Raw genomic sequence first — 18,441 nt, 5'->3', positions numbered from 1 at the left:
ACATCAGTTTTCTTGCCAGGCAACCAATTACTGACACCCTCAGAATGTGTCTAAAGTCATTGCCCCCCCCTACCTAACATCTCCTCCTGTTTCCTGCAGTAAAATTATCTGGAAAGGAGCAGTGAACAGGAGAAACACTTTGAAGGTTAACTCCAAAGAACAAAAGAACAATTCTCCGTACTCTATTTTGTACATTTCTTTTCAGAATTCATTGAACTCTATATGTGTTTTCTCTTTAAAAGCATGCTGGGGTTTTATAAGTATTTTTAAAAGCCAGCTGTGATTTAATCAACCATCTGATCTGCATTATGAAAACTCTTCTGAATAACCCCAACAATAAAATAAATATGTATGCAGTAAAGTGAAACAAAAGTGTGTATAAAAATGATAGGAAAAAAGCAGCAGAGTTTTGTTTCAAGCACCCTAGAGAGATATTTATGATCATCAGGAAGAAAGGAATCACTTTAAAATAATGAAAACCTTTCAATATCTGCACTTCACTGAGCACAGAATCTTGCAGTAAATGCTAATTTAACTATAAACTTCACTCTGTTGGGACCACCACACTTTATGCAGGTAGAAATGAGTAGTGCTCAGGATTAGATCCTGACTCTGATGTAAAGTTAGGGAAGGAATTCCCACTGAAGCTCAGATTTCATGCACATCCTCTTGCTGTAGTCTGGAAATAGTATCTTGTAAACAGTACAAAAAGACAAATGAAATAATGTAAACAGGTAGCCTGAGCTATGCATCAGGAAATGCAATAGAACTGATGAATAAGTAAATTACCACCCTTCTATTCCTCTCTACAAAAAACCAAAAAAAAACCAAAAAAAAAAAAAAAAACACACCTGAAAATGACCTACTCAGCCTCCCCCAAAACCTGATTATTAACATGTGAGCAAATTCCCCCCCTTTTTTTCCCCCCAAAAAAAAAAAAAAAAAAAAAAAAAAAAAACCACACCTGAAAATGACCTACTCAGCAAAGATTTGAAGGTAGTCCTCCTCCCCCAAAACCTGATTATTAAAATGTGAGCGAGTTATCAACTTTGGTTTTGAAGAAAGCAGATAGGGTACTCTCCATCAGAAATTACCTGGGTCCAGCATCTGCTTCTTCATTTCTGACTGGCTGCAGCCATCCTGATGGAATGAAGACAGATTATTTTCCCCTAAGATTTCTGCTGTGAGCACCCTGACCCATCCCTTTTGGTAGCTCAGCATTGTTTCTCATTTTACAGCTCCTTTTCCAAATCCTTCACTTTACTTAATGTATAGAGCACCAGCATTCTTGGGAAAGCCATGAAAAACACTTCATTTGACACCAAGCTTTTATCCTAAAAGGACACATAAAAAGCTTCTTATCCCATCTGTAACAGTGATACTTTTTTCATTACAATACAGATAATACAGATTTTTTTTAAAAAAAATGTGTCTATAGCATTAGATGAAAGCTTCTTATCCCATTTGTAACAGTGATACTTTTTTCATTACAATACAGATTTTTTTTTAAAAAAATGTGTCTATAGCATTAGATTCTCACTGTCTTCATCCCCATCATCACGTTCTTCTCAAAAGTTACTTATTTTGGGAAACATTTCAGTGCAAAATCAGCACACACATCCTTTTCTGACAGTTTTGAATCAGGACGGTCACTAAATTCTTTCAAAATCATACTTCCAAAAAAATTGAAGTTATGCCCTTTTAAGGTTTCAAATCAAGTCCCCAAAATCAGATCAACAGAGTTCTAAAGTCTACTCATAATTTAGGACAAGCCAGTTCACATCTCTCATCTAAGAAACCATCAAATTATTTCAATTCCAAAACTAATCAAACAGATTCAAATAAACTGAAAACTTGAGAAGGCATTTAAGTGACCATGAGCTTTTAAGTCACAAGCTGCTTAACAGTGTTATTTACTTTTTTTCCCCCTACCCATAAGTGAGAATGTACTGAATGATACCATTTACTCTGAAAATATATCATAACCAGCTCTAAGTCTGGGCAGCTCACCACACTCCTAATTCCATGAGGAAGAGCAGAACAAGCTGCAGAAAACAGTCATTTTCCTCTCTAGGTGTGTTTCACATGTAGCATGTGTCAGGTAAAACAAGTTAGAAGAAGAATCTGCTAGGAGGAGAGGGTTCTGTTGACTCATCTTTATGGACTTAAAGCACTAAAGCACTTCTATATTTAGTGCTCTCTTTGTCTCACATCTTACACTACCCTCTGTGCATTCTTTAGGAGAAAAAACGTGCTCGCTGAAGTGGCCCTAAAATTGCCTCCAGTGCACATCTAAATATAATAGGGAGGCAGGAACACATCTGATAGAGAACAAGTGTTACAGAAGAAGAGCTGTTATCACACTCTGCACAATCACATCTTCCCCTGCTCAGGCTGTAGACACCTGGATGGATGATACACTGATTTCAGAGTCTGCATTTTCTAAAATGGATTCCTGTATTCTCTCTTCACCTTCCTTCAGCTTCCTGACAGTCTTTTGTTTTGCTAAGTAGATGTAGTGCTGGGTTGGTAAACTGCTTAGCAGCTTCATGATTGAAATAATTCTGTTTACTTGTAAGGTAGGGGGATGATACACAGCAACAGCATGAATTCTCCATGACCAGACCCACATATCCCAGTGTGTGTCAATTTGTGTCCTAATGACAATAGTCCAGAGCTGTCTCTGAAGAAAAGCAGGCAGCTGGATTTGCAAGAACTAACTTCTGGCCAGCACCAGCAATGATGAGACCAGGAAACACTGAAATGTTCCTGGTACTGCCTGAGAGAAGTGGATCACCGTGGATTCTGTGGCGTTGGTTTGAGAGGTTAGATACCTCTGACCTCTGCTTTGAGGGTTAGATACCAACAGCATCTCAGCATGACTTGCAGTCAGCAGGTTTTGCAGACTGTTATGAAATCTAGGAGGAAACAGAAGAGCATTGTCTCCCATGTTTCCACCCCATGCCTCAAAAAACCACCACCAAAACCCCAACATCTCTCCTGATTCAAATGTGGAATTTTCTTTTTAGTATGGTTTGAGAACCAAAGGATGAAAATTGTCCTCTTGTCCACACTTCTGGTGAGATGCTGTCTGGTTATCATTAATTTTCTTGTCATCCTCTTTCTTCCTCCCACTACTGCTTTAATTCATTTTGCATTTGGAAACCAGAGAGATTCTAAGTTATAAAATGAGATCATTTTGCAGTATTGAAGCTGCAGGAGTTTCATCCATATTGACATATTTAATAACTAGGTTTTATAAGATTAAAGTCTTAAGTTGCAGTTAAGATGAAATGGCTGTGCAAGGACACTCAAAGCACACCTTTGTACCCCGTCCATTAGTAAAACACTGCCAGCAGTATTTTAGTGCATTCTCTTTACCTCTGCTGCTTCACTTTTAAATTTGCAGATATTTTCTTTTCTATATACACATAAAAGAACTAAATGAAACTTCGGTGGAAATTGTTTTTTCTGCCTTTAAAAGTGGGCACTTTTATATAGGAGCGTTACTAGTACAATGTGTGTTCTGAAATTTAGTTGTGCTTTTGTTCCAATGGAAGGTGATGTGGAGTGCTCTCAGAGCTGGTTTGGAGTCACAATGATCCCTTTTCACCTTTTCTCAGGTGGAGGAAGCTTTCTGTGGATGGTGCATTGGAGTCTGGCACAGTTAGTGTTATACAACTGTTACTGTTATTTAGGTTACTGTTACACAAGTGACAAATCAGAAAGTGTATTTTTGTTTTATATTTAGTGGCACCACTTAATAGCAACCAAGTCAAAGGGAAGAGAATTTAAGTATCAGGGAATTCTAGAAATGAAGTTGCTTTTTAGCAGCAAAAAATACTTCTTCTTGTGAAGGATCCTCAGTGTTGCCTGACCTGAGGTTATGCATGGCCCAAAATTGTCTCCAGAGAGAAAACAGAGAAATTTCAGCAGAAAGACACTTGATTATTGGCTTTAGAATCACAAGGACGCCTAGGAAAAGCAAAAAAAAACAAAAAACAAAACAAACAAAAAAAAAAAAAAACAAAACAAAAAAAAACAAAAAACAAAAAACAAACAAAAAAAACTCAAAAAATAAACCAAACTTTTAATAGCAACGAAGAAAATCCCTTTGTAAATCATAGGGGGAAAAAAGTAGGAGAAATAGATTCATAAGTCAATGCTGCTTTCCCCACCTGCTGAATTGGCACTGAACTTAAAAGGAGCTACTCACAGAAAATATTGCTTTTGTAAAGTCCAGCTTAGTAATAACACTTGTATTACTTTTTTAGTGGGATGAGAAGCCAAAAAGGATCAGAGACAGAGGAAAGGCACACCAGGGATTTCATTGAACATGGATTTGATATACTGATATCACAGAACCCCAGAATTGTTGAGGTTGGAAAAGACCCTGCAGATCAAGGAGTCCAGCCATTAAACCAGCACTGCCAAGGCCACCACTGAACCCTTAGTGCCACATCCCCATGTCTTCTAAATCCTTGGTGACCCCACCACTTCCCTGGGCAGCCTATTCCACTGAGCAGAATTTTTAAATGATCTGGCAGGGTTTGGATTAATGGCACTAAAGTTATTTTTGTGGTCTGTGAGGTGAGCACAATGTATCCAAGGGGTCAGGATGTAAGGGCTGCTTTGCTGCCTGTTTGCAGGGAGCAAGGCACATGTGCTTCTCCAGCTTCTGCATTCTTTACACTGGCCCCCATATCTTCTCCCTGAAATCACACCTGGAGGAGAATTTAGTGGAAATTTCAATGGAAAAAATCTATGAAGAGACATCTGATTAAATAAAAAATTAAACATATCTCAGAGAAAATTTCTAGAATGGCAGGCTACTGCAGCATAGAGTTTGACATTAACTTTCTGTTTTTCAAGCACGATGCTATTTGGACTACTCTCCTTTTTTGTATCAATTTATGGAAAATTATAGAGAAAACTTAGACTAATAGTACGTTCAGATTTGTGAAAATGGCCTTTCCATATTACCCATTTTGAGAACACCTTGTGGTAAGCCTGAGGGGCAAAGTCAGTACAGAACACTTAATGTGAGTGTAATGAACATGGGTACATCCACAACACATTATAGGTGCTTCTGCAGACTGAAAAGAACTTCTCCTTCCCTGATACTGTGACTTTCTCCATCTTTTTGCAGCATTACCCAGGTACTTAGTTTCTCTCCTCAGAGTGATGTGCTCAGAATACATGATGTAGCAGACAGCTGCTTTGCACAACACAAAATGCCTGCACTGAGAAAGAAATTGATATTTTAGTGGAGCTGTGAGTTCACGTGCAGCCGTTGTAACTCAAGGTAGAGTGAAAGCCCAATCCATTCATTTACATACATATCTAGTTTAAATTGACATTTTCATTTTAACACACTAGGGGGAAAAAAAATAACAGGCAAGACATTTTGGATTTAAACATTTTGATTAGTTAACTTCCCTTTAAAACCCGCTTCCTCCCTTGCAATTTTTCTTCGATGTATTTGAAATTTTCATTATTAGTGGTATATGGAGATAATTGAACATATCTTTCAACTCCTGTCAGAATGGAAGCAAAGGGTAACTGGCAAATAATTAATGGTAAAAATAATTTTATGCATTAGAATGGATTTGCTGCTTCATTTTCTTCAAGCTCATGTTTGCCTAGAGATACTGAACACTTAACACATAATTTAGCCTCTCCTTCATATAACAAACCTGCCTTTAGCCTTGAAACTATGGGGGTTTATTTTCTCATCTCTTTCCATCTCTGTGATGTTCACTAAAAGTTTTCTTTTCAATCTGCAAGGTTGGCCCCCCCAGGTTAAACTGGTTTAAGGCTGTGCATACTACAATGCCATTAACCTCTGCTTCACTTTGGTCTTTTCAGTCTCACTCTTTCACAAAAAAGAGAGGTCTAATCCAAATCAGTAACAGCCTGTGGGAAAATTACTGGGTTTCACATGACAGATGCTGATGGACATTCATAAAAACTTTTGTCCTTAATTTAGGCAATGACTGCTTCAGAACAAATCCAGTCAGTGTCCCAGTTTTCCAGATTGCACCGTTCCGCTGGTTTGTGACACTGCACTCTGTGGAACATTCCCTGTCTGCCTGACCTACCTGTCCTTCCATTTCTACCACCTTCACTTGACATCAACACTCTTATTTTTCCCAGTGGAAGCTCCCTCCTCAATTCCTTTCAAGAAAGCACATGCCCTCCAAACACATATTCCTGTCTAAGGCAATTTGCATTTCATTGCTATTCCAAAACTTGTCAACATTTCTGAAGCAACCACTGCCTTCCCTGCAGAGGGAAAGGTCTGACTCAGCTCTGTGCCAGAGTGCTCCCCCTTAAAGGTTTAGGAGTGTGAAACCAAATCCACCCTCAGGAGGCTCTGGAAGTGTCATTCCAAAGGTGTGAGCACTGATGAGGTGGGGATACCTCGAGGTGGAAGAAAGGGAGGAGCCAATTTCTCCACGGCACCTTGCTTGTGAACTCACGTCTCACAGGTTGTGCCATTTTTGTACATCCCACCATGAAGGCACAGTTATTTCCTCTACTTTTCAAGCCTTCCCTGACCTACACCCACTCACCCACCCATAAACACACCCTGCCTCCCAGCACCAACCAAAATTATCCAAGGCAGCCTAGAAAACATGGCCCAGGGCAGAATTTTTTGTATTATTAAATCCATACCGAACTTTCCATTTTCTAGAAAGTGACAAGTCATAGAATAATTAAAAAAAAAAAATAAAAGGCACTAACAATTCAAGAAACTAACATAACTTTCAGACGAATAGTTTAATTTGCAAGGAGAAACTTAAACTTCAACTAACTTTTCTCTCTGGCCAACAATGCCATCTAGCAAGCCTTCAGAACCAATTCTATACTTTTTCCTTAATAACTGATGAGGGAGTTAAAAATGACTTCTATTAACTTTCTGCAGAAGTTTCACTTCCAGAAGGCCTCATTTCTGCTTTTCCCATGAAATCAATTTCTGACACAGGCACACACACACAAACAGGACAAGTACTCCAGCTTTTGCAGTCATGTCTCTGCTAATTTTCATTAGCTCAATTCAGACTATCTCTGCCATTCATCAATTTAGTTTGGAACAAATTAAGACATTATTTCTAACTCAATAGCTACAGGATAATTCATTAGATTCACTGTTAGGCCCAGATTCAGCAAACCACTGTAGTTGTTGTGAGCTGAAAATCTGCATAAAGGATTCAAAGCTAGTAAAATCTATAGAATTTAAGAACATCTATATATTTACATGTTTAAGAACAGGTATGGGATAAAGTTTATCCCATGGAATGAAGGCTTTTATAAAAGGCTCTTAATACAGAATAATTTACCAATAAAGTCTTAAATTACTCTAAGAACAAATATATCCTGTAAATGCATCCCAAGGATCACATGCAGCTCACCAATTGGAAAGATTCAGTTAATCACTGCCAACTTATTTATAGGATGTAAATGATGACATTGGAGTTGTTGGGTCTTTAGAGAGATAAGTACATTGATTACCTACAAGAAAAGGCCTCTGTCCTTGATTCTGCTGAGGACATTGTGTCAGGAGGAAGTTGTGAGCATGTTCTCAAGGACACTGACTGCATTTGTTCTAGATCTTTCACAAAGTGAAAGGCTCCTACATTGGCTCCCACCACCCTCATTTCTGAGGCATCTTGAATGACTGGCACAGCACAAAGTTGTGGCTGGAGAATCCTTCTTATGTGGCCTAGATTAAAGAAAAGTAGTCATGACACAAGGATAATGGAATCAGGAGAGGAAAAAACCCCAAAAAACCCAAAACACAAACTCTAAAAAGCCACATCTTCACACTCTGAAGACAGAGGAAATGGTCTTGGCTTTGTTTTTGATGATGTCTTCATAGAGAAGTTGCCAAAATGCTCAGGAAACTATGAGTGCAAAATCCAGAGAGAATTACATGCAAACAATTCAGCTTTCTCATGTGCCTTCACTGCAGTGAAAACAAGCTCCTGAATTCTTTGTTCATGTTCTTTCCCAGTAAGTGAAACCAGATATACTAAGCTCAAAAGGCTTCTTTGCCTATTTGCTTTCATTTTTAAAGAAAAGCATGAAGAAATAGAGACAATGAAATAATTTTTTTTTTTTTTAAAAATGAAATCACAGTGAGAAAATGGTACCCCTTGAAAATTAAAACATGAAATATAGCCTGACATTGATGTATTAAAAGAATAATTCTAAAAGATAGGCCATTCCCATTTTCCACTTACTTTACTTAATCACATCTCTGTGGATATGGATTGATTCAGGCATTAATAAATATCTCCTCTACTAGGGTTCATTTCTTTGATTTAAGATGTCATGAAAATAGAATTTTCCAGTCATATCTTTTCTATTCATCTCAAAATGTGTAGTGAGAAGCAACTGGCACTCTCCTAGTCACATGCAAATTCAATTAAAATCCAACATTTCAAAAGAGTTTTTATCTGTATATATTTCTCATAGATATAACTCAAAATGACTCTGTGGTAAAATTATTAAAAAAAAGTATTCAAACATATATATATATATAACAAATTCTTCATGTTAGATACTTTAGCTTTACTATCATTCCCAAACAGGTTATAGTCTATGGGATTTGTATAGTATTTGTGTCCTGGACATGTTCCTCAGCAGAATTAGTATCTTATCACTCAAATCTTATTCCAAGCTTCTCAACACAGATAAGTAATTTAATAAATGTATGTCCCAAAAAGCAGATAACACTACTTAAAGCATGTGTAAGTCACTTGGGCTTAACACATATACCTAGTGTACTTAACTCATCCTTGCCTTAGCTGAGTGAACCTCCTCTGAAATAAATCCTTGCAAAATTCAAATCCCCTCATTAGCAAATGTTAGAATGAGGTACAGTGAAACTTATCTTGCACTGTAGTAATTTAATTCCCTTAATTCCAGGAAAGATTTGGAAGTAACTAGGAATATTTTTTTGTTGCTTAAGATGCAACTAATGCTCCTCAGCTTGCAGGGGAGAAGAAAGAGAGACTTAAATAAAATAGTGGCAATCTGTCCTTTCTGTGAAATTCAAGTGACACCTTCTCATTCCATGACACCTCTGCTCTGTTCCTGTTTTCCTGCGTCCTTTGCAGAGACATGCCCAGCTGCTCCAGGAGGCAGCATGCAGAGCTACCATGGCCTGAGCTGTAAGCTGTACAGCTCTACACAGCAGCAGGCATTTAGCAAATCTCTAAAACCACTTCTGCCTTGAAAACCTCTCGCAAGAGTTACTAACTTAATAGGAAATAAGCAAGGGCATCAGCGCCTGCTAAGTGCTCCAGTTAATGTTAGGTTGGTGAGATGCATAAAAATACATGTGGGCACCTCACAACCCATAATTAGTTTTGCAACATAGCAGAAAAGTGAAAAAGTGGTGTCTGTCTTTTTATAGCTGGAGAAGGGAGGAACCTGGTATAATTGAGACATATGCTTTAATTAGAGTGGCACAGGCACTGCGTGGTGCGGGCCCGTCACAGCTTCTCTGCTCCAGAAATACAAAACTCAAGTTGCCAAAGAAATGAGCACAAGCCTTATGAATGCCTAACTTGGGGACAGCAAATCTCCTTCCAGATCCGAGGCAGAAGCAAAATTATATAAATTGTCTTGTTTTCTTCCATCCCCTGCTGCCTGCTTTACATACCCATTTTCTGCACTCTAATGTATTTATGAGAAGGCAGAGGAGAACTCTGATCCCAAATGTCATTCCCATTTGTCAGAATATACCTAACAACCAGGTGACTTGGAGGTTTCACTGGGAAGGTTTGCTCCAGCCGGAGCTGCTTAATGCAGCCTCAAAGGCATCAAAGGTGAGGCCATTTCAGGACCCTCAGTCACCATCCTCTTTGAGGTTACACATCTCCCTGTTTAATATGCTGAGTTAAACTCACCAAGCAACAGCATGGAGCTGCTGACACAGTGCTGGGGAGGGATTTATCCTGCAGGCTAATCTCCAGCAAAATTGAATAATTTTTAAAACTATAAATCATGTGTGATTATAGACTAAAAGCCTGCTAATGTCACTATTAGAATTCAGCATTTTCAAAGGCATATTTATTTTGGGTTAGTTTTACAGGGGGGAAACTGAAATGTTTTCTGGGAAAAGCAGGAATGATAACCTTTTCAGTAGAAGCCACTGTAAAATATTTTTAAAAAATAATATTATTTTTATAATGCATCAAGTATTTCCACCAGGAACAGAGCAAGAAGGAAGCATAATATGTCTCCATGCTCCTAACAGCAATCTTATCTACCTTGAGGTTTCATGGATTATGGGATTCATCCCATTTGCAGTTTTCAGGCAAACCTTGTGATTTACACCTCTGGTTTGAACTCTCCCAGGTAACACTGGGACATTTTCAAGGAAGAAGCTCCATGCTCTTGCTGCACTGAATAAAGAACTGCAGGAACACAGCAAGGGCTCAGAGACAAATCCAGGTGGGATTACCAGAGGCTCCCTGTAAGGCACAGCTCACAACATCAAGGCACTCAGCCCTCACCCTGGGCCTGAAGCCCAAACCTGGGGGACTGCAAAAGCAAAGCTGATCCCAGTCTTGTTTCACTTTTTTTAGAATACAGGAACAAGCAGGTTACAGATTAAAAATAAAGGCTGTGTTTCTACCTCTGAACCTGGGCAGGCTTTGAGGACAATGGGAGAGTGGTGTGTTTGTTGGAGGATATTTATTCAGTTATGCTTCCTGCTACATGGGACCAAAAGAAAAATAATATAGGGCATGTACATATAAGTAATTTATAATTTCAATTTAAGTTTATCTTCTGATTATTTTCTTTTGAGTTACTAATGATAGTGACCAGCCTTTAGGTCTGGTTATATTAGGACTGTCACAGTTGCACTGTAACATGCCCAGCATGGTATTACGACCACACTGAATGAGGTTAGACACAAATTTGGAAAGTACAACATGCATGACTTGATAACCTACACTATTTATGAAATCTTCTCCTGAGCAGGACTTCCAAAATGCCCCTGGCAGTGTAATGCCTGTAGTGCCACGTTTTGTGGAGCGTACACAGAAATGCCTAAGCGCTCAATTCAAACAGGAACTAATCCTTGCACAAGATCCTGCCCTCTGAGCTTGTTAATTCTGTTCCTCAAAGCGACTTCTTGCTAATACAGCACACCTTTAGTGACAATCCGTGGCTTAAGCCGTGTAGCTCAGTGATTCTAAACTTGTGAAGGTGTGCACTAATCCTCTCTGCGCTCTGATACACTGGCTGTTAAAAAGCTGCATTTGTAGGGAAAGATTTGTGTTTGCTGGATGTGAGGGTCATGCCCATGACAGGGCTGGTCTCCAGGCAGAGCATGGTGCCTGTATCCCCCCAGAGAGATGAACACACACCAGCAGATTCTGGCGGCTGTGGTAGTGAAGCAGCAGACCAAAGATCTGGGATTGCAGGCAATATTAATAGTTGCTGACATGTCCACACCATCTCAAAGCTACACAGCCATAAACCAGCGTGCTACAGAGCCATATTTGCAGTTCATAGAGCAACTGCAAAATGAATTAGAAAAACAAATAGTAAATAAAGAAGCCAAAGAAATAATACATCAATCAATCAGTGGTAATACTAAGAAAGAGCTGTCAGCTTTCTCATGGCTTCTGTCAGCTCCAGTCAGGATTGTTTTTAGCCTTTGGCTGCTGTTTCACCACCACAGGGGGCACTCAAAGTTTGTGGGACTCTCTGAAGAACATTCCCTCATTAAACCTTTCTAACTGAGCCTTGAGGACCCATTGTTTGTAAAAATTTTCAATGTTGCCCTTTGATTAGAGAAAATAGGGGTAAGACAGGGAGGAATAGCCAGGGCAAGGGGCAAGGCTCTGTCTGTTATAAAAATCCTTTCCAAACTTTGCAAGTAGCCAGTATGGTGGAGTAATCATTAATTCCCTACAATTTAAAATGAAAGTATGAGAAGATAGGGCCTCTTTGTTCAGACTGAGAGAAGGATTTGTGTGGCAAAAGGTGTCTGTTCCCTGCTGCAGCCTGCAAGCTTCCCTCCAGTCTCATTCTCAGGCAATGTCTTGTGAACAATCTCACAATCATCTGTGACCTATTGCTGCAACACCTACAACTTCTACAACTGGAAAAGACTAAAGAAATCACAGGCTCTCTTTCCAGTATAACTCTGGGTTTTTCCCCTTATAATGCCTGATGCAGTTTTTCAAAAAGCATTAACAAGGTATTGCCATCACAGCATTTGCTAAAAAAAACCCATCACAGTGCAGGTGACAATTATTTTTCAGTTGTAGCTTGTGGGTAAGTATATTATGGCCTAATTCCTGATACTGCATTCAACACATGTGATCCATTCTTTTCCTAAGCAGTTCATTTGTGCAGTTCATTTCTGCGATTCTGTGATTCTCTGATTTTTCTTGGCATCTGAATTCAATTCCTAAAACAATTGTATAATAATTCATTTACCTATAAACTTCTTGATAAAAATTGTATAAAAGTTTTTTTTAAATGTTCATTCAGGATGATCAAGTCTGAAGTGGAAACTTCTGTATTTGGTAGTGGCAGAAAATTTACAGTACTCACAGAATGAATTCCTAGGCACCACATGGAGCACTGGAGTTGGAGTATTCAATACAGAGTATGTCTCTGAATTTTGTATTCAGACACAAAAAACAGTTGGAAATATCTGCATCAAGTAATAATGTACTGAGTGTCTAACATAATGTAGTACAAAATAAGTAAGAAGGTTATTCTATAATACAGATATAAAAATATACAAATATTTCAGTGATGCATAGGTCAGTTGTTTTTTATTGAAGTACCTCCATGATTACATAAAATCTAAAATACTGTGTCAGTACATTCTGAAACATTTGAAGTCAAACCTAACCCTTATCTGATCAACTGCAAAGTGCTACAAAATAAATTACAAAAAATTATGTAATATTCCCAGTCAAAAACTGTCCATATTTATGCATATAAATATGCCACAGCTGACAATATTGAAGTATGCCAAAATACACAGTTAAAACAGCAGATGCCTGATGGGCTTCTTTGTGGACAGGTAAAACCTGACTGATTCAACAACACTGTCTTCTAAAGGGTAGTGACCAATTCAGGAAAAACAACCTATCAATATTTGCAAGAGTGACAAATTCCCAAAAGATGGCTTCAATCAATAATATCTTTAAATGGCTCATGAAATTCTGGTCCCCTCAGAGTTGCAGCACAAGAGAGAATTTCACAGCTGCAAATCTCAGTACCTCAGAGTTGGGGAAGTACATTGACATGTTGGAAGTTGCTCTCACACTGGGGAAAGACAAGTGAAAACTTTTCTTCCTGTTATGGGTATCAATCTCCAGCTGAACACTGGGAAAATCTCAGAGGTCAGTTATTTACCTGTAATGATAAGGGCAGGTGTTAGCCAAGAGAAATTTCTCCTGGATGTGCTGAGACCTCTTTAACCTGCAGGACTTCTCAGAGCATCCCAAGCAGCACTTTGATCCTCCCACCAAGTGAGTCAGGGACACAATTTGTTGCAGCAGGTTTGCTCCCAAGTGGGAGCTATCAAGAGGCACTAAACAGCTTGAGTCACAGCAGCCACCTAGATATTGTTCCAGCCTTTATTAGCTTTTCAGCCACCCTGAAACACTGATCTTCAGAATGGAAAAGGTGATAGGGTTAAAAGCTGGTTATTCCTGAAAAATGGCCCATAATATCAGCCTTTTCCTTCTTTGACTGCATCTCTTAAATAACAGCGCAAGGAAAAAACTTACTTTGGAATGACTGTACCTGTTGGGCTTTTTCTTTGAAAGAGCTGTGAGCTAAAGCAAAGATGCCTCTCTTGAGCAAGGGGTTGGACCAAGTGACCTCCAGAATTCCCTTCTGACACATTTTTCTACAGCTCCGTGCCAGCAACGCTTTCTGTCGTGCTTCTGTCCCCTGCTAATGCATGGAGTGACACAAAGGGACTGCACAGGCTCTGGGCATCGGGCTGGGCAGCAGCTGCCTCGCACACAAACCTGGGCTGGGGGCTCTTTCCAGGTATTTTCCCTCTCCTTCTCCGTCATCCACCACGCTTCAGCTTTTTGTGACTGACAGAGAAGGAACCAGCTTGGGAAAGATGAGAAGATTTGCACAAAGCTAAGTAAGCAAGATAATCATACTCCACAACAGCTGCATTTCCCTTCCCTATAAAACCTGGAATGTGGCCTTGAAATTGCTAATTTCAAGGTAAGGTTATTTTTTTTTTTTTTCAGTCAGGAATGAAATATTAAATTACAGGAAGCAGGTCTGTGAAAGTGTGAATTCACTACTCAGTAAAAAAAAAAAATGCAAATCAAATCAAAGAAATCATTTAATGCAATCCTTTGTTAGTTTTTTTTTTAATGAAAGAGCTGGATTTGCCTCTTTAAAAAAAATACTGATGCTTTGTAACTGCAAACAGGGTTTGCCAATTTTTTTTTTTAGAACCCGAATGCCATCAATACAGGAAAGGGCTGCAAATTACTCTATCAATTAAACAGATTAATAAGTCTGCTTAAGGGAACTTGTCTGTGTGAGGCACAGGAGGTTGTTGTTGTTATTATTGTAATTATTGTGATCAACAATTAGTAATAACCCTTGCTCTTCTTCTGGTGGAGATTGTCCCATTGCCATAGACACTCAGACCTGTCACACCAGAGTTCATGCAAACTTAAGAGCTGGAAAAAGCTTTGTCCTTCCCAAACCATGGGGTTTTTTTCTATGACTGTCTCTGTGGGTTTCCTCCTGCAGACGAGAGAGAAAGGCACAGACATTTGCAGCTGCTTGTCAGTGAAACAGGAAAATCACTAAAATGCATAGAATAGAACAAAGGTTTTCCAGTCCCTCAGAGTGCACCTCCTCATTTAAATGTGTGTCATCTCCAAGGACTGAGTGCTGGAAACTATAACCTCATTTTCGCTGCAGAACTTTGGTGGTCTAGCAACAGAGTGATTTGAATTTTGTATGCACATGGATGGCTGGATTTTTCAGATATGTTTCAGAATGAGAATTCAGCTTTTACTGCATAACTGCAGATGCCCAAAGGTATATTTTTATCTTTAAAACCTGCTAGGAGTAGAAAAATTGCTATTATTGCTTCACATTATCTTTCTTTTCTTGGAACAGGATAACGTGGATCTTGGTGACCTCATGTTTTCGCTCTGCTACCTTCCAACAGCTGGTAGACTAACTATTACAATAATAAAGGCAAGAAATCTAAAGGCAATGGATATCACAGGAGCATCAGGTAGGAATGAATTTAATGCTCAGTGTGGATTTCTGTCCCATTTCCCTCCCAAGACACAGAATTCAACACTGTTAAATCCCAGAATGATTTTTGAGAGGGGGGTTGTTATACTGTGAGCTCTACCTGAGTACAGCAGTTGATGAGAAATAAATAATACATTTTACTTTGCTTAGATCCAAGCAACAGTTTAAAATAAGTTTCTCTCTCAGAAAGAGTACAAGATTATTATTTCCAATGCCACTGTAATTCAGAGTAAAACAAGCTGGCCAAATGCATTCCCAACACTGGGAATTTGTTTGTGCAGCAGACTGTTACAGCTATGACACAGAGGCAGACTGGCCCTCTCTGACCGTCCCCAAGAACCACTGAGCCAGTTCTGCTGTTGCTGGCATATGGAGAGAGTGCAGATCATCCCAGAATCCTTCAAGCAACCCTTTCAGAAGCCCACAATAAAAATTATAAACATAAATAAGATTTCATAGATGTCTTTTAAATACTAGCAGGGAGTTGTAGATCTCTCAGAAAGGAGCTACAAAGACGTAGCTTTCTTTTTTGCTACATTCAGGAGTTTAAAAATAATTATAATTCTCTTGAGAAATATAAGCCACTAATTGTTACACTCTGAATTGTATTTAATCATACATCAGTAAATCCCATTGTGAAAAACATTGTCATCTTCTGTCTGTCCTACAACTCTAACAAGTAATTAGGCTGCTATAAATAGGCTGATACACAGGCTGTTGGATAAAATAGTCATGTATAACATGCTTCAGTAGATATTTTAATATCCTTTGAGAAGTTGGTACACAACAAGGAGCTTCTTGAACCTAAAAAGTTCATTATAAGCAGTCAACCAGGTAAAGCTTTCAAAGCTGCACTGCCTCCTGTGCATTCCACGGTGACAAAGAAGCTCAAATTCCAGGGGATTAATCCTGCAAGCAGGTATGGGCACACAAGAAGTCTCCCTTCACTTTCCATTTGCATTTGTCAAAAATCAACATTGTTCTTATGACCCACACAGATCCCTACGTGAAGGTTTCTTTAATGTGTGAAGGAAGGCGGCTAAAGAAAAGGAAAACTTCCACCAAGAGGAACACCCTAAATCCCGTTTACAATGAAGCCATAGTCTTTGACGTCCCTCCAGAAAACATTGACCAAATTAACTTGTCCATAGCTGTTATGGATTATGACCGGTGAGATGCCTGTAGCTGTCAAATATTGGCTGATAAAGTCTTGCACGCTGGATTTGCACCCAGAAAGAATGTTATTACTTTTTTCCCTATAAGCGGGGAATTAATGTCAGGTTGAGCTTGGTAGAAGTCTCCACATTTTTTGTTTTGCCAGGCAGAACTTCCTTACTAAATTTTAAAATACAGATTTGCATCCATAACTGACATCAGTAAGCTGCAGATGTGTTTAGCAGAACTGAGGTAATTGGGCATTTAAGCACTGATGTTCAGTTTGTACATTTATGCTAAGCCTTTACATACACACACTCCATTTATAAAGTTGTGTCTTAGAGCCTGTTTGCCTTTGCAGCTAATTACAGAGCAGAGGGAAAGAACCTTTTGTGTGCTACAAGGGGGGAAATATCAAATTGTTCTGAGCAGCGGGAAATGCAAAGAGCAAGCCTACATATTTCCTAGTGCTTTGTGTTCCCCAGGCAAGAATTAATCCTAAAAATCCACGGTTAACATTTCTGATGAAATATGCAACTGGTGTGGTTCCAAAGGTAAAATTTTAAGAAAAAAATATTATGGACCATTTTCACAGTGTAGGTCACAATGAGGTCATTGGAGTTTGTCAAGTAGGCAACGATGCAGAGAGTCTAGGTCGCGACCACTGGAACGAAATGCTCTCGTACCCTCGGAAGCCCATCGCTCACTGGCATCCTCTTGTGGAGGTAAGGCTCTGATTTACTGCTTCCCCCTTGCAATCATCTTGAATATTCTCCCACATGGCATTAGAAATTGGATAAAATTTTATGAGCAAAGCCAAGATCCGTGTGCATGAGGTGAATCCTAGAAAAGGCTTTGGAAACGCTTTAAAGCTGAAACGTGACACACAAGTTAAGTCTGCTCCTTTCAGTTTTAGGGAGACAGAAGGGAATTTTTGTCCGTAATATACAGACATGAAAACACCAAACATTATGCACTCAACTAAGGGTTTGGTTTTTCTTTTGAAATAAGATCTTGGGTAACTTTCATTGTTAATTGATGTAAAGAAATGGACCTTGTTTACAGAACAATCAAGACTTATTTTTTTTATACACAACCATCTAATTTGCCTTCTTTTCTTGTAACAATGTATCATCCATGGCACTAGCACATCTCAAAGGATGCCTAACTACACTCACAAAAATATGTTTAAGTGTCTTTGGAGATCTGAGGCGCTCATAAGAAGCGACACAATCAGAAAAGCTTTTCAAGGTTCCTATGGTTTTTTTTTTGTTTTGTTTTGTTTTGTTTTTTGTCTTTAGGGCCCTATTCAGCAGGAATGTTATGCAGGTCTTCTGCGCTTGGATGGCTGCCGAAGAGGCTTCCTCACCCTTTTAACCTATTCAGCAGAAATTTGGCATTCCTGTTGAACTCTTTCTTAGCCATATCCTCAGGGGCTATTCCACAGAGTCCAGTGGGGTAAAGATGTCCTTTTAATCCCTCTGTCTAATCCTCTCCCCAATACAGGGAACACTAATCCTGATTCATGAGACACAGAAATTCATCAAAGATCAAACTAAATTGCTTCCTAAAGTTACCATGACCCATTGCTGCTCTCACTGGCTGAGTCAGGCAGTGTTCCCAGTCAAAGGGAAGTATCTTGTTTATGAACAGCCCCAGATTTATGCTGAAAGACAGGAAAGAGCACAGTACCCATATGAAGCCAGGAATGATGCTGTGGGCACTTGGAGGCAGGCAGTTCACAGCCCCCCAGAGTGCAGCTGTGTTACCGCAGTGCCACTGAAGATTTCCCTGCTTGGTTGTGACCACTGGCCATAGGCAGTTCCAGAAAACATTGTCAGGCATTATGGAGATGCCACAAGCTGGGAAGAATCCTACAGTCTTGTCCTGTGTCCGTAAGGAATTGTGTTTGCTGGTGCCACAGCAGCACAGTCTGAGCAGGGAATGCCCACGGGCTGTGGAGCAGGAGGAAGGCTGGATGCCTTC

At 39.3% G+C, this 18,441-nt stretch overlaps 1 protein-coding gene across 1 annotated transcript in view; it reads left to right on the top strand.

Moving 5' to 3' along the window:
* Window positions 1-17,864, top strand: part of SYT9 (synaptotagmin 9) — a 60,793-nt gene extending 42,929 nt beyond the window's left edge. The window contains exons 4-7 of the mRNA XM_041423265.1: window positions 15,157-15,277; window positions 16,299-16,470; window positions 17,051-17,180; window positions 17,757-17,864. Of these exons, the coding sequence (XP_041279199.1) occupies window positions 15,157-15,277; window positions 16,299-16,470; window positions 17,051-17,180; window positions 17,757-17,864 (531 nt within the window). The remainder of the gene's footprint in view (window positions 1-15,156; window positions 15,278-16,298; window positions 16,471-17,050; window positions 17,181-17,756) is intronic.
* The last annotated feature ends 577 nt before the right edge of the window (window positions 17,865-18,441 follow it).

The sequence above is a fragment of the Onychostruthus taczanowskii genome, unplaced genomic scaffold (assembly GCF_017590055.1).
Source record: "Onychostruthus taczanowskii isolate IOZ18803 unplaced genomic scaffold, ASM1759005v1 scaffold76, whole genome shotgun sequence".
Classification (NCBI taxonomy): Eukaryota; Metazoa; Chordata; class Aves; order Passeriformes; family Passeridae; genus Onychostruthus; species Onychostruthus taczanowskii.
This window is presented reverse-complemented; position numbering and strand designations above follow the sequence as displayed.